Source organism: Lactuca serriola, chromosome 3 (assembly GCF_051521515.1).
Source record: "Lactuca serriola cultivar US96UC23 chromosome 3, Lser_US96UC23_V15, whole genome shotgun sequence".
NCBI lineage: Eukaryota > Viridiplantae > Streptophyta > Magnoliopsida > Asterales > Asteraceae > Lactuca > Lactuca serriola.
In genome coordinates this window covers 173,173,492-173,189,825 of record NC_136410.1, presented here as the reverse complement: position 1 = coordinate 173,189,825, position 16,334 = coordinate 173,173,492, and the positions used below count along the sequence as shown (strand labels likewise).

Genomic DNA, 16,334 nt, shown 5'->3' with positions numbered 1-16,334 from the left:
TCTAAACTTATATGCAATGGTCCTTTTGTAATGACTATGCACAAAAGTCATAGAGACTTGGCAAAAGAAATTACAAAGTATTCCAATGGAGAACAACTCCATAGAAACGAAGTCTCATATTCAAAGTACATTCCTTTGAACACCCTTCTTGCATTAAAGTTCTCTAATCTTACACATATTTTTATAACTGACTTCCACTTATGGAAACATTTCCACATTCCAACTTTGACTATGTCTTCTAAACAAGAGTTACCTCTTCTAAGAACATGTCAATATGGTCCTTCCAAAATTATACTATACTTCCAATTATCAACCAATCTTTGGTAAACCTCAGATTGTCCTTGACAATTGCTTAATTATTTTAGTCATGTCTTGCTCTAGTCCTTTTTCCCTCTTAATACCCTAGGTTTTGGAAATTAGAACAATCGAATATTATAGCATATGTAATCGATCCTATATCCAAAGCACATGGGATACGATTCATAATGTCTTACATAAAGACATGATACTAGCCCAGTCATTTGCTATAACATCCCTATATATATATATATATATATATATATATATATATATATATATATACTAGTTGAGTACCCGCGCGATGCGGCGACGGCTATTGTTCCTTTCGACAAAAAGATTCTAGGCGCTGATTAGTTCTTGTTAGGTGAAAAGTTATATTGGTGAGGTGGTGCGCCTGTAATCGTATATGATAATAAATGAAAACCAGCATGTTTCCAATCTTCCTCCAATATGAGAGTTTTTTCTTTTGTTGTTTATAAATTTTAAAAGGAATCAAAATATGTTTTCTTTTTTACCAATTCATACAACAAATGCTTATAATCATTTAATGTAAAAGACTTGTTATTTTTAATTTTTTTCACAAGAATTATGTAAAAAGGATTTCATCACATTCATAATTAAATGAATAATTAATATTGAGGAATGGTTTTATTTCATTGAATTTTTTCAATTAGTTATATATAGAAAATAAACATTTTTAAGAACACAAATAAATTGAAAAATATCATTACCATTTTAATATATATCGATAAGGTTTATACAAAATTTGATCTTATATATCACACAGAACTTCTTGATACACCACATTTGATGTGTAAATTCCTCTCCCCTGAAATTCTTTTGTAGGTTTCACTAAGACCTTTGTATTCTCACAGGATATCCCTCTGGAAAGTGCCACATAAAGTTGCCCATGCAAGAATACTGACTCTGGTAGATAAACACCAACGCAATTGTTTGGCCTTGAGCTTTATTGATTGTCATAGCAAAGCTAAGCCGAATTGGAAACTGTTTTCTTTTCAATTTGAATGGAAACATGTCATCATCGGATGGACAAAGAGGGATTCTTGGTAAAAAAAACTTGTTTTCCGACATGAAGGCCACCCACTATTTCCGCATTAATCACGTTCATCTGAAAACCTCTACATATCAATCTTGTGCCATTACATAAACCATTCGAAGGATCAATATTCCTTAATAGTATTATAGGGCATCCAATTTTGAGTCGAAGGTAATGAGGAGGTAAACCACTAATATTTATAGAGTTTTAAGAATTCCATCGGATAAAAATTGTTCTTATCATCTTCTGCCTCATCAAAACTATAGTAAATCCTCTCCTCTCCACAAAACCTATCAATCAGTTGATCATTAATTTCATCAACACTTTCATTTTTTGTTGATAGTATCGCCCTGGAAATAATATACTCCAAAGAGCCTCCATTGATGTGCAAAGAAGGAAAGATTGCATTAATCAACTCGTTTTTTGATTTGTCTTGGTCGGTGTAAGGAATGCACATATCATCAGGTATTCGGACAAAACTTTCATCGATGGTTTCTTCATCTCCGTTGCCAACTCGTATCAAAAAATCTGAAAACCATGGATCGGCCAGTGCTCTCATATTTATAGTTAAACATATTTTTTTAATCAAAGACCAAAGAGGTGACATCCTCAAGCTGGCGTCTACAATCTGTGCTCTAGTACCACGTCTAATTACAGGTAACACCCGCCTAAAATCACCTCCCAAGATCATTATCTTTCCACCAAAAGGAAGGCTCACCTTTGTAATGTCTTGCATCGTTCGATCCACCACCTCTACTGCTTACCTATTCGCCATTGATGCTCCATCCCATATGATTATTTCGGCCAAACAAAGTAGTTGAGCAACCCCACTTTGCTGATTGATTTTGCACATTGAGTTATTATCAAGATTTATCGGAATCTTAAACCACAGGTGAGATGTTCTCCCCCCGGGCATATTATTAGCTACGACACCGGATGAAGCTGTCACAAGTGCAATATGACCATGGGAACGAACCTCGGCAAGTAAGGCTTTGTACAAAAATGTTTTTCCAGTTCCACCAGGACCATCTATAAAAAACACACCCGGACGATTCTGATTAACGTGGGTCATGATCTCATCATATGAATTTTTTTGGTCGGTATTGAGAGAATCTTTTGCACAAAGGTGTTCATCATCCACAACGATGGAGTACTCCTCTTGGACCTCGCGATAATCTCCAGATTCCAAATTGATGTTTGTATTTACCATATGAAGATCAAACTCATTGAGATACTTACCCATAGATTGCAAAATCATAGAGATATCCATAAGAACCATGGTTTGAACTCGCTCAACACTTTCACATTGTCGCATATAATCTTCAGAAAGTGAATTATAGTGGTTATCCCATAACTTGCGAACATCTCCGGGTTCGCAATAAATGAGTATAGTTGCAAATAACCTTTTAAGAGCACATGGAAATTGATATAATCAGGCCTCAGTAAGACATTGAGATAGGTTATCATCGGTCTCTATTAACCCTCTCTCAAGAGCAGCTTTACAAAATGTTGGATGTAACACGTTGTTCACCATGTAAAGATCTTCAAAGCATGTTTGCCCTCTAACATGTGATAGGAGAACCCCTAGGTAGTATCTCTCTCCTTCGGCAGGGTTAGTAGAAACCAATCGGCCTCTCATTGCTCCTTTTTTTCCTTTGGTTCCAACAATGTTTGGTTGCATTCCATGTAAAGTATCTTGGGAATTCTTTATATAGATATTGCCTCGCAATCTCATCCATTTTATTCATGTCAAAAAATGTGGTCAACATGGAACTCTTATCTTTCTCCCTGTCCACAATATCAATCATTGAATCATTATCTGAGAATCTAACCAATTGTTGGTTCGGGAGATGAAGATGCAAAGACATGACAAAAGGGTAGATTTGAGAAAGCGCAAAGCTAAAAATTCTCCATATTGCCTCAGGGGATGAGATGTAACGTGCATCTTGATATCTTTTGATCTCATTGATGATGGGTTCCGCTCCATCTTGATCAATGTGGACAACTTGTTTGTCATGTCCCTTGTAAACGTATTTAAAAGCATATTTCACAGATTTTATGCTCGAGCAAACCTCGACATTCATGTGGCAATTGAACATCATTAACAGCTTCGAGTTATATGGTACCACCCATATGTTATCAAGTGTATTTCCTCGTACGTTGACCTCTATCCCATTGTTTCTCCTCCAATATAATGGATATGAGTTTTCTCCTTGTGTCGACGCTTCATTAAATTGTCTAGGATATCTCCACCGACATTGTTTTTGTAACAACGTAAATTTTCAAAACAATTTTTCATTTCTTTAAAACATAATTTCATTCAAGACGAACCATAAAATCCAATGTAACATAGTCATAATACAAAACATATCAATCCCAATATCAATCATATCCAAATCCGCCTGTGTGTGTACGAGTCATGTCGGTGCCTTCCCACGGTCCTCACTAGTACCTGAAACACATTACACATAAACATTGTAAGCAAGAAGCTTAGTGAGTTCCCCAATATACCACTTACACACATACGCCTTTCCAGGCCATACTCCACACGACTTTCCTGTCCATGTGTCTTAGGGGACTTCCGTCCCAACCCGTGTTGACCTTCCGGTCCATAACTCCCTGACCTTCCGGTCCACATCATAATGCCTTCCGACCCATATCATAATGCCTTCCGGCCCATATCAAACATAGCATACATATCACATACATAGCGCATACGAAACAGAAAACTCTTAGCATACAACGCATATATCTCATAGCATACCAGACCTTCCAATCACACATAGGTACCCTTCCAGGTACAGTATAGTGAGAAGGCTCACCTCGTATGATCTCTAGAATCTCACGTGCTCGATATCTCTGAATCTCGAAACGACGACCTAGCTTCGCCTAATCACAACAAATAATCATTCCAAATCATTAACGGCTCTCAAGGCTATGCTACACCCCTTTCTACAATCCCACAGAAGGGTAAAAGACCATTTTACCCCTCCCTGGCTCAAAAGTCTACATGTTGACCAAAACCCTAAAAGTCAAGAAAAGTCAACAGCAAGCAGTACGCGGGGCGTACCAGCTCGTATACACGGGGCGTACCCTTGCACTCCAGAAACGGGGAACGCGAGCCTCTACGTGGCGCGTACTGGGATTACGCCCAGCGTAAATCCCAGTTTCTTACTTCCTCATTTTAATGTCTTAAATAGTTAAGACATAATGCCACATTCCAGATCTGGCCATTCTAATACCTCTTAATCCATAAAGTCGAAACCTTTAAGCCTTTGCATGGCTATAAAGGTTCCCCACACCTTCTAACACCTCTCCTTTCTCCTCCAAAAGTCTAGATCTCATGCATGGCTCAACATTCACATCCAAGATTGCATTTTTATGAGCATACACCTCATATAGTCCTGGAATATGATAGATCTAGGCCAATGGATACTATTTGCTCATAAAGTCTCCATCTTGGTACCAAAAACCCTAGAAATTGGTCCAAGAAGCACACCACACAAACAACAAGGCAACATCTGAACTTTTTACCTCAGGAAGAAGCTCCAACCTTTGTAGTCCTTAGATCTACACTTGTCCACCAACTTCTAGCTTCCATAATGGCCTCCTCTTCTCTTTCACCACCTTGAAATGGCACTTTGAAGCTTAGAACACTCACACCCAAGCTAAAAAACGAAAGGAATACTCTCTTAGGGTTTCTTTATGAAAGATGGTGGCTGAGGGACAATACCGTCTCATTCCTTTTATAGCCCTCAAGTCATATTATGGTTTTGAATCTAGGTCGGTTACGCCCGGCGTAACCTTAGGTACGCCCAGCGTACCTGGATGAATCCGCGTACAAAATGAGTACGCGAGTACGCGCAGCGTACTCCTTAGTATGCCCAACGTACTCACAAGCTTAGCACTTATCACAAAGGGACCTAATATGACAACTTGGAAAAGAAGAAGGGTTAAATGGTTGAACGTGAATTCTGGGATATTACAATTCTCCCCCTCTAGAACTAGACTTCGCCCTCGAAGTCTTATACCGAAAACAACTCCGGATGCTGCTCCCGCATCTCCGACTCTGACTCCCACGTCAGCTCAGACCCCTTCCGATGTTGCCAGTGAACCTGCACCAATGGCACCTCCTTGTTCCTCAGAACCTTGATCTTCCGATCCCGAATCGCAATTGGTCTCTCGGCATAATTCAGGCCCGCATCCACCTGAATATCCTCCAGTGGCACTACCGCCGACTCGTCGGCTGTACACTTCCTCAACTGAGACACGTGGAAGGTATTATGAATTTGGCTCAACTCTGCAAGTAGCTCCAATCGATATGCTACTATGCCTACCCTCGCAATCACTCTAAACGGCCCAATATACCGGGGCCCTAGCTTGTCCTTTTTCCTGAATCGAATCACTCCTTTCCAAGGAGACACCTTCAGAAGTACAAAATCCCCAATCTGAAACTCGAGCTCGGATCGTCGGCTGTCTGCATAACTTTTCTGGCGACTCTGAGCAGTCAACAACCTCTGTATGACCTGTTGTATATGCTCCGTCATCCGAAGAACTATCTCCGTACTGCCCTACTTCATCCCAACAAATGGGGGTTCGACACCTCCTCCTATACAACAACTCAAAGGGTGGCGTACCAATGCTCGAGTGATGGCTGTTGTTATAGGAAAACTCAGCCAAGGGCAAATACGTGTCCCAACTCCCTCTGAAATCCAATACACATGCCTGAAGCATATCCTCGAGCATCTGAATCGTCCACTCACTCTGCCCGTCCGTCTGTGGGTGGTATGCGATACTGAAATGCAGCCTCGTACCCAACTCCTCGTGAAACTTCTTCCAAAATCTGGAAGTAAATCGCACATCTCGATCTGAAACAATCGAGATCGGAACTCCATGCCGCGATACCACCTCCCTCACATACAACTCTGCCAGCCTCTCAGCAGAAGAGCTCTCACTGATAGCAAGAAAGTGAGCGCTCTTCGTCAACCTGCTGACAATCACCCAAATTGCATCGACACCTCTAGCAGTCCTTGGCAATTTGGTGATAAAATCCATGGTAACCTGCTCCCACTTCCACTCGGTAATCTCCAATGGCTGCAACTTACCATGCGGACACTGGTGCTCGGCCTTAAACCTACGACAGGTCAAGCACCTCTCCATGAACTATGCGACATCTCTCTTCATACAGGGCCACCAATAATCCCTTTTTAGGTCCAAAAACATCTTAGTGGCCCCGGGATGGATCGAGAACCTTGACCTATGGGCCTCCTCTATCAAGATGGTACGCGCTCCGCCCACAAACGGTACCCAAATCCGGCCCTGAAAAGTCATAAGTCCTCGACTATCGGTAACGAACTCTGATACCTGCCCGATCACCCGCTCCCTTTTGCGATTCTCCGGTCTCACGACCTCCGCCTGGGCCCCTCGAATGGGGTCCAACACCGGAGTCATCACTGTCAACCTCATACAAACGTCTTGTATCGGGGTGCTCTCCGCCCTACAGCTCAAAGCATCGGCTACAATATTAGCCTTTCCCGGGTGGTACAGGATCTCACAATCAGAATCCTTTACCACATCCAACCATCTCCTCTGGCGCATATTTAGGTTGGTCTGATCCATCAAGTACTTCAGACTCTTGTGGTCCATGTATATGGTACATCGAACCCCATATAGATAGTGACGCCAAATCTTGAGGGCGAACACCATAGCCCCCAGCTCCAGGTCGTGGGTGGGATACCTCGACTCATGAGGCTTCAGCTGCCTCGATGCATACGCTATCACATGCCCCCTTCTGCACAAGCACTTCTCCCAAACCAGATATCAATGCATCACAGTATACCACAAAATCCTCCATCCCTTCCGGGAGTGCGAGCACCGGGGCTTCGCACAACTTCTGGCGAAGTGTCTCAAATGAGGTATGCTGCTCCGGACCCCAGGAAAAAGCGACACCCTTCCGGGTCATCTTGGTAAGTGGCACTTCGATCTTGGAGAAATCCTTAATAAATCTCCGATAATAGCTGGCCAATCCCTGAAAGCTCCTAATCTCAGTGGGCGATCTCGGCACCTCCCACCTCATGACTGCCTCAATCTTGGCTGGATTGACCAATATCCCATTCTGGTTGACGAGATGTCCCAAGAACTGAACCTCTCGTAACCAGAACTCACACTTGGAGAATTTGGCATAAAGCCTCTCCGATCTCAGAACTCCAAGGATCTCCCTCAAATGCTCCTCATGTTGTTCTCTAGACCTCGAATACACCAAAATATCATCAATAAATACGGTCACCGACCGATCCAGCATCGGCTTGCACACCCTGTTCATGAGATCCATGAACGCATCTGGTGCATTAGTGAGCCCAAAAGGCATCACCACGAACTCGTAATGCCCATAACAAGTTCTAAATGTTGTCTTATGGATATCTTCATCCCGAACCCTCATCTGATGATAACCCGACCTCAAGTCTATCTTGGAGAACCAAGAAGCCCCATGCAACTGATCGAACATATCGTCGATCCCCGACAACGGATAACAGTTATTGACCGTCAACTGGAAAGCTCTCCCGCGAGCCTTCGGAGCCTCGGCCTTCACTGGTCGAACCTCAATAACCCTAGCAGCAAGTGCAGATCCCTGTGCTGACCCCTGATGCAACCGCGGACACTCGGCCTTCCGATGGCCAATCTGGTTGCAATGAAAGCAAACCATAAATCCCTTGGGGGAAATCCTTGGCGATATGCCCCTCCTTGCCACATTTGTAGAAAGCACCCGATCGACAGGCCCCCTCATGACCCTTGCCGCACTTCCCGCAAGTGCGGCCCTTCTGGCCTCCAGTCCTCGAATCAGTGGACTTGGTCCACTTAGCTGCCGGCTGAGACTGAGCCGGCCGCCGATCCATCCTCTGAGACTCGGCCTCCTCCCTGGCCTAAGTCTCCAACTCAGTATCCCTCTTCCGGGCATTTTCCTGGAGCTCAGCAAATTTCCGATACGTCGAGTTCGACACGAACTCCCAAATTTCCCTCCTCAGAATGCCCAAATATCGGCTCATACGTGCCTGCTCAGTAGACACCTGCTCAGGGCAGAACATCGCCCTCTCATGAAACTTCCGGGTGACCACAGTAATCGAATCATTACCCTGCTTGAGGGTCAAGAACTCCTGAACCAACTGTTCCCTCTCCACCGGGGGAACATACTCGTCTCTAAACATGGTGGTAAACCTCTCCGAGGTCACCGATGAAATCTCTGCAAGAGTGAAGCTTGCTGTCACGAACTTCCACCAATCCTTTGCTCCCAAGCGAAGCTGGCTCAAAGCGAACAGTACCCTCAGATGCTCCGTACATGAACACGTATAGAAGCATCCCTCAATATCAGCAATCCATCTCATCGCAGCGATCGGATCCTACGTCCCATCAAACTCGGGTGGCTTCGTGTTGCTGAACTCCCGGAACAACAACGAGTCACCTCCCTGAGGCCTGGCAGCAGCCACAGCTGCTGTAGCTGTAGTGGTTGCAGCCTCAGTCACTAGGGCGTACCGCTCATCGAAAGTCTCAATCAGTGTGGTCTTGATAGGCCCAAATATCTCCGGAATCTCGGCCCTGGTCGCTGCAGCCACCTTATCATGGATCATCTGACGAAGCTCCTCTTCACTCACACCACTCGCCTCGGGTCTGTGGCGTTTCCCAACCATGATGCCTCTGAAATATAACATAATAATATCAAAGACTCATTCGAGCATGCTCACACTCAATAACTCGACCCTACTTGTTCCTTAGTACCTAAAGGATTCTTACTTAGAGTGTGCACTGCTCTGGTGTCTTCGGTAGTACGGGCCCTTATACTACTGACTACACTGCATCAGTATTCAACCTAAGTCCTCCTCCTTGGATCCCATATCACAAGTACTCTATATCTCACTATCATAGGCTACCCTTCGGTAGACCTCTTATCAGCCCCTCACTGCTACCTACTTGCTCTCAAGCATCACATAGCAGCACAATCCTTCCTAGGCTAAGGCATCACAAAATCAAGCCACTCTAGTCCTAATATGAATACCTAGCCAGCTCTAGCATGCATAATATAACATGTAACGCCCCGATTCTCATGTAATAATTTAAATAAAAATATTTTTGGGTTTTTGGCCCTACTCGGCGAGTTGGTTTCCCTACTCGTCGAGTAGCAGCGGGTCGGATCGCAAATTAAGTGGCCTACTCGGCGAGTCCTTTGTTGGACTCGACGAGTAGGAGCTGTAGAGAGAAAACCTAAGTTCCAGGGTTTGCACCCCTATTTAAAGAAGCTCAAGCCTCTTTCGGTTCTTTTGCAGCCCCCTTTGCATCTCTATCTTGTGTGTGTGTGCCCTTTGTGTGTTGGAGTTTAAGAGAGGATTTTTGGTGGAAAGTTTGGTGAATCTAGTGATTTTGGCAAGGAGCTGGGAAGAGATCCGATTTCTTCTTCAATGGGCATCTCTTGGGAAGGTAATTGACTATTTCACTTAGTTATTTCAGTTAGACCTCATCTTTGAATGAGTTTTAGGGTTTTTGAAAGGGGATCAAGTTGGTATGGCAATATATGGGCTAGATCTGAAGTTGTAACTTCAGATCTGGACCCTCTTTGGATTCTTCGATCATAAAGTTAAAGCTCTAGTCGAGTGTAAGGTCCCCTTGGTCCATGAGCACCCATTAAGAGCTTGGTTTTGGCATTTAGAGCTTGTAAGGCAATGCATGCACGTAAAGTTTGAAACTCTACGTGATAAGTAGGCTTAAGGAAGCTAGAGCTACAATTTGGGACCTTGCCAGGCCTTATAGACGTCTGCAAGTTAAATTGACTGAAGGAACTCGGCGAGTCGCAAAGCCGACTCAGCGAGTCATATGAAGATATACATTGGACTCGACGAGTTGGATGAACAACTCGGCGAGTCATTTGAAGGAAGCCGTGAACTCGACGAGTTGGTTGAACAACTCGGCGAGTTAGATGAAGATGGTCATGAAACTCGACGAGTTGAAGAACAACTCGGCGAGTTGTATGAGTTTTAGTCAAGGATATGTTTGCATGTATACCCGTCAAGTTGCAAGGAGGAAACACGACGGGTGGCCTTGAGACTTGATCAGGATTTTAAGGAACTCGACGAGTCACCCCGATGACTCGGCGAGTTGGTATGTGCTTCAAAGACTCGGCGAGCCGCCGAGTGTACTCGGCGAGTTGAGGTCAACATGAACTGTTGACCTTGACCAAGGACTTTGACCTTGATCAGGGATTCACTAGTAGGTTATGGGGTGTCTCATAAGAGTAAGAACTTATGAGTATATTGTTCTATGGTTATAAGTGGTGGAGCCGGTGTCAAGTGATCCGATAGTTGGATTTCGCATTTCTATCGACATCTGCGAGGTGAGTTATCCTCACTATATCGATAGGGTCTACGGCACCAAGGCCGGCCCTTTATGGTTTACATCCTGGGTTAGGATGGTTGCTTTATTATTGCCATGTTAGATTTCATCCTGGTTTAGGATGGGTGTTATGTTATTGCTTGCTAGAATTTATCCTGCTTAGGATGGTTGTTATATTAGAGATCGGTAGTTATGGTATGCTGCATAAGATTCTGATCTATTGGATTGGAATCAGGATAGATAGTATGTTATGCTTTTATGGCCCATGAGGATTGGTATGTTAGTGACCTATTAGGTCGATACTCTAGTTATGAGTGAAACTATATGATTGATGGTCAATGAGATAGATATGTTTGCTATGTGTACATGCCAGTATATGTTAGTATGCGTACATGGTTAGTTACTTGTTGGCTGGGTTGAGGCGGTCCTGCTTTGTGCTGAAGGCCAACACACCCTCTGAGTGGTCCAGGAAGACTATAGGCCCACGCGGCGGACCAGTCATGCCGAAGGCTCGGGATAGATTCAGATAAACTGTAGGCCCAGTAGGGCGGACCAGTCCGGCCGATGGCCCAGTATGTATGTTTTTTGACTGTTCGTATGGCTATGGTTTCTGCCAGTATGGTATTGGTATTTTGGGGGTAGCTCGCTAAGCCCCCGGGCTTACAGTTTTCAGTTTATTGTTTCAGGTATTTCAGGAGAGCGAGGGAAGGCGAATGCGTGACCGTACCGCTCCTCATCCTCATGATCTATTTTGGGACACTCTGATGATAAATGAATTGGAAATGTTTTGTAAAAACAAATACTATTTGACTCTTTTGTTAGTACTAAAAGTTTAAATTTGGCGTAAATTTATGGGTGCTACTAGTTGGTATCAGAGCCTTGGTTTGAGTGAATTGGAGGAACACTCGTGTGAATCCAGTCTCAAACCGAGGAGATTTTTGGGAAATAAGTTTTAAAAATGGTTTTCAAAATAAAGGATGGAGGATGCAGAAGGTACGATCAACCGGAGCCTATAAGTAAGCCCCAAAATACCATACAGTTATTTGACATTCTAATATGATTAGAATAGCATGCTAGTGCTAGGCTAGGTATTTCAGGAATCGCATGATAGATTGGCCTAATTGTATGATACCTATTAGCCTAGGGTTCCTTGTATATGGGATTGACATCATAATTGTAGATGTTTAGAGTATGCACCACGACTGTGGATAGTCAAGATCTTATAGCCTGAGAATGTCCGATTCGACCTTAGTGTAGGATCGGGTATTCGAAAGTCTATCAGGTCCAGCACTATGTGCAGCCAGCGTACACTAGCACTGCAAGGGATGATGGAAGTTTCATGGATATGTGAGTGGTGCGGAACTGCAAGATTAGTTACTAGTTAGGCAATGTCCCATGTTAGTGAGGGATGAGCGCATATTATGTTAAATACAGTTTAGGGCGTTGTGGTGATACTTGGCACAAATATGGGTAGGTGTGGAAGGTAGTAGGGGCCCATACTACTAAAAGCACAGGACCCATACGCGTATCAAGGAAGTCACAACCCCTAGGGTTTGAGGGTAATCGGTCTTCCGTCATTATATGATCTGTCTGAGACATTGAGTCTGTTTGTAGTATGGTGGTGACAAGACGTGTTGCTTCGGGATCCGGATCAGAATCGGGATTAGGATCAGGGTCGGGAGACGAAGTATTGGAGGTGCCGGTGGCACCTGAGCCCGTGGTTCAGATAGGGACTGAGAAGTTGGATGCCCGGATTCGGGAGATCATGCACGATGATATTGCTGCTGCGTTCCGAGCGCAGCTGCCAGAGATGTTTGGGTCGATTAAGACCACGATGGTCGAGTATTTTGATGAGCGGTATGCCGCCCTAGTAGAGACTGTTGCCGCTGCAGCCACTTCGGCTGTAACAGCTGCGGGGGTTGGAGGAGGAGGAGCCCGCAGGGCTTTCCAGTACCGGGACTTCGACAATACGAAGCCCCCTGACATTTGATGGTACACAGGATGCTATTCGGGCTATGAGGTGGTTATCTGACGTGGAGGGATGTTTCTTCACGTGTTCGTGTCCTGCTGACCAGAAAGTCAGGTGTGCCCTAAACTTGCTAAGGCTTGGGGCGAAGGACTGGTGGAGGCTGACTACTAGGTTGTATACTGATGATCAGAGGGCTGCTATTACCTGGGAGCAGTTCCGGGATATGTTTCGCACCCGCTACGTTCTGCGCGTGGAACGGGAGCGGCTTGCTCAGGAGTTTTTGACTTTGAGACAGGATGGAGAGTCTATGATGGAGATTACCCGTATGTTCACGGAGAGGGCTATGTTTTGCCCGGAGTTTGCTTCAGAGCAGTCTCAGATGACTCGTTATCTGAGTATGCTCAAGATGGATATTCGACAGTTTGTGTCTACTCAATGATGTGATACCCTCCTGGACCTACAGGAAGTCGCGCGGCGGCGTGAGTTGGAGATAGAGCTGCAGCTGAAGGATCAGCGTCAGGCACCGGCACAGTCTCAGCCGGCGTCTAACTGGTCTAAAACCGCTGATACACGGTCAGGGGGTCATCAGAGCCGCACTTGTGGAAAGTGAGGCAAGGCTCATTCGGGGGTTTGTCGAGCAGGAGGTGGGTGCCACAGGTGTGGCAAGGAGGGGCACTATGCCAGGGACTGTCGCTAGTCCGCCCCTCCAGCAGATATGAGGATTTGTTTCCATTGTCATCAGGTTGGTCATGTGAAGACCAACTGTCCGCAGCTTGCTGCCAAGCTAGCGCAGGGTTCTGCGCCAGCTACTGTGAGGATTGGAGATGGGAGGCTAGTCAAGATGGAGCCTCCGAAGGCTCAGGGTCGCGCCTTCCAGCTCACGGCCGAGGAGGCCAAGGCAGCACCGGATGTGGTTGCTGGTAATGATTATATTCTCTATCTCAGTTATTGTGGTTGTGCTATGCTTATTGGATGTACCTATGATCAGGTACATTTTTAGTAAAATCCTTGCCTGCTTTGGTTTTATTTGACTCGGGGGCGAGTCGTTCATTCGTATCTCAGACCTTCTATAGAGGGTTCAGTGTGCTGATAGATGATCTTGAGTGCCCTTTGTGAGTTTCGATCGCCAACGAGCACAGGATTTCTGCTTCTTCGGTCTATCGAGGATGCAAATTGGATATTTTCGGAGTGTCTTTCCCGATAGATTTGATTCCTATTCCCATGGGGGATGTATGTGTAATTGTGGGAATGGATTGGCTTAGCAGATTTGGCGCCATGATCGACTGTGAGGGTCAGCGGGTGGTGGTTCGAACCCCAAGTGGGGGAGAACTGGTGGTATATGGTGAGGGCACCAGGTCGGGATCAGGGTTCTGTTCGGCGGCCAGGGCTCGACGGTATATTCAGCACGGGTGTGCCGGTTATTTGGCATATATGGTAGATACGCGAGTTAGAGAGTAGCTCTCTGTATCAGAGGTCCTGGTGGTTAGAGAGTTTGCTGACGTATTTCCGGAGGAGTTACCCAGAATGCCTCTGGTCAGGCAGGTTGAGTTTAGGATTGATCTAGTGCCAGGTGTGGCCCCTATCGCCAAGGCGTCATACCGTTTAGCACCGCCAGAGATGCTGGAGCTATCATCTCAGTTGCAGGAACTGCTAGGTAAGCAGTTTATTCGTCTGAGTTGTTGGGTCAAAATATGGTTTATACTTTACTTTTCTGGGCAATTATATTTTTGTGTAATATTTATGAGTTTATGGTCATGTTTACGGCTGAGTTTACGGCCGTAAACTCATTTACGGCCCATTTGTTTCCGGCCCATGTTCCCTAGTATAAATAGAGGTATTAGGGTGAGGAGTAGAGATTGATAAAACATAGAGAGTTTACGGCCAGAGAAGAACAAGTGTGTGTTGTGTGTGAATCTTGTTAGGGAACTTCATTCTAATCAATTCAATCCATTCAAGATTCATAATATTCTTCTTCTCCTTCTCTTTTATTTTATCTGACATCATCCGTTTGATTGGGATTCCGCACCATCAAACGGATCTGACTGATACACGGGCAAATTAGGGACTTACAATTGGTATCAGAGCATGGTTGTATCAGTAAAAAGGTTTATTGTTTCGTTTGGAATCTGAATAATTGGTGTTTCCGGTCTAAGCTTATGGCCGTAAACTCCGAGTTCACGACCGCAAACCAATCAAGTTCTTCAGTTACAATTGCGTATTTGTGCTTATCGTTCTTCACAGCGAAAAAGGGTTTTTGTTCCAGTCGAAATCTGAGATTTAAGAAGCTTTCGGTCCAAGCTTACGGCCGTAAACATCGAGTTCATGGCCGCAAGCTCTTCAAGGTCCTTCACCGCAAACGGAGTTCTTTACTAGTGAATCGAGTTTTGATTTAAGGCTGCTAATATTAAAGATCATATTTAATCACATTAAATCATTAAAAAAAAATTTGACAGTAAATTTTTGACATTAAACAATTGGCGGTAAATCGATTTCTGATTTTCAGTTAATCGATTTCTGATTAATTACCGTTGAAATTTTTGTTCCGAAATTTTGCAAAGTTTACGGCCGCAATCATTTTGCGGCAGTAAACTATATTCAGCAGTTAATTTTATTTTATTTTTGAATTAATTTTAATTAACTCTCAACCGGAAAATTGAGGTTTACGGCCGCAAACTCCGAGTTTACGGCCGCAAACCCTTTTTGGCAGTGAACTCTTTACACGGCTGTAAATCGGATTTTAACTAAATCAGTTTATATTTTAATTTTTTTTTTAACTTTTGACCTTAAATTTTAACTTTGACTTCCAAGTTTGACCTTTGATCTTAAACTTTGACTTTTTAGTTTAACTTTTAAATTTTCAAATTTAGTTTTTCGGTTTAACTTTTTGAATTTGACTTTTAAGGTTGACTTTTGAGGTCTATAATCAAAGGGTTTGACTTTTAAGTTTGATTTTGGGTCTTAGTTGTGCCTTTTAATTGATTTTAAGGTCTACGAGGGAGTTGAAACATGAAAGAGAGTCGTCAGGATATGTTAAGACAAAATTTCAACTTTTTCGATTTTATCCCTAGAAAAACCCTTGAAACTCAGTTGCAGCGATTTACTACACTCACTACTGAGATGAATATAGCCGGGATCTTCTTGACTAAGTCCGAGATCAACAAAAAGCTGTTGAATTCACTTCCAAAATCGTGGGATATGAACGTGGCCATCATCAAGAAGACAAAAGATCTAAATCATCTTAGTCTTGCTGATGTTATACAAGAACTTGATGCTTTGAAGTGTAGAGAAACAATGAGTTCTGAAAACATTCCGGTCACTGAAGTTACATGTACTCCAGCTTGTGAAGCCACGATTAAATTTCTTCGGGAACAAATTGATGTATTTAAAAGAGAAGTTGAGGACCTGAAATATGAAGGATATCAACTCAGGAAAGGACAGAAACTCCTGAAGGCTGAGTTGGAAGCAAAAACCAAGGACTTTAGGAAACTTCAGGAAGAGTACAGCAACAAGTGTGAAAATTATGATTATGTTAAGAGACAACTTGTTGATGTAACTGAAGAACTTGACGCTTTAAAAATTAAGTGTGGAAAAACTAATGTCAGTTTCAAAAATTATACTGCGTCAAGTCAGACA

General features: G+C 43.8%; 1 protein-coding gene across 1 annotated transcript; it reads right to left on the bottom strand.

The window, feature by feature from the left end:
- Positions 1 to 1,547: 1,547 nt before the first annotated feature.
- LOC145095884 (uncharacterized) lies at positions 1,548 to 3,456 on the bottom strand. The gene is made up of 3 exons (XM_079033698.1): positions 3,080 to 3,456; positions 2,122 to 2,760; positions 1,548 to 2,025 (listed from the first exon to the last, which is right to left on the bottom strand). Exons 1-3 carry the CDS (start codon positions 3,454 to 3,456, stop codon positions 1,548 to 1,550), a joined length of 1,494 nt encoding a protein of 497 aa, XP_078889824.1.
- Positions 3,457 to 16,334: the final 12,878 nt, after the last annotated feature.

Coding starts and splice junctions, on each gene's coding strand:
- LOC145095884 (XM_079033698.1), bottom strand. CDS start 3,456: ATGTTCAATTGCCACATGAATGTCGAGGTTTGCTCGAGCATAAAATCT. Junction 2,761..3,079: donor AAAATGGATGAGATTGCGAG/GCAATATCTATA, acceptor TGCTCTTAAAAG/GTTATTTGCAACTATACTCA. Junction 2,026..2,121: donor GGAGCATCAATGGCGAATAG/GTAAGCAGTAGA, acceptor AGGTGATTTTAG/GCGGGTGTTACCTGTAATTA.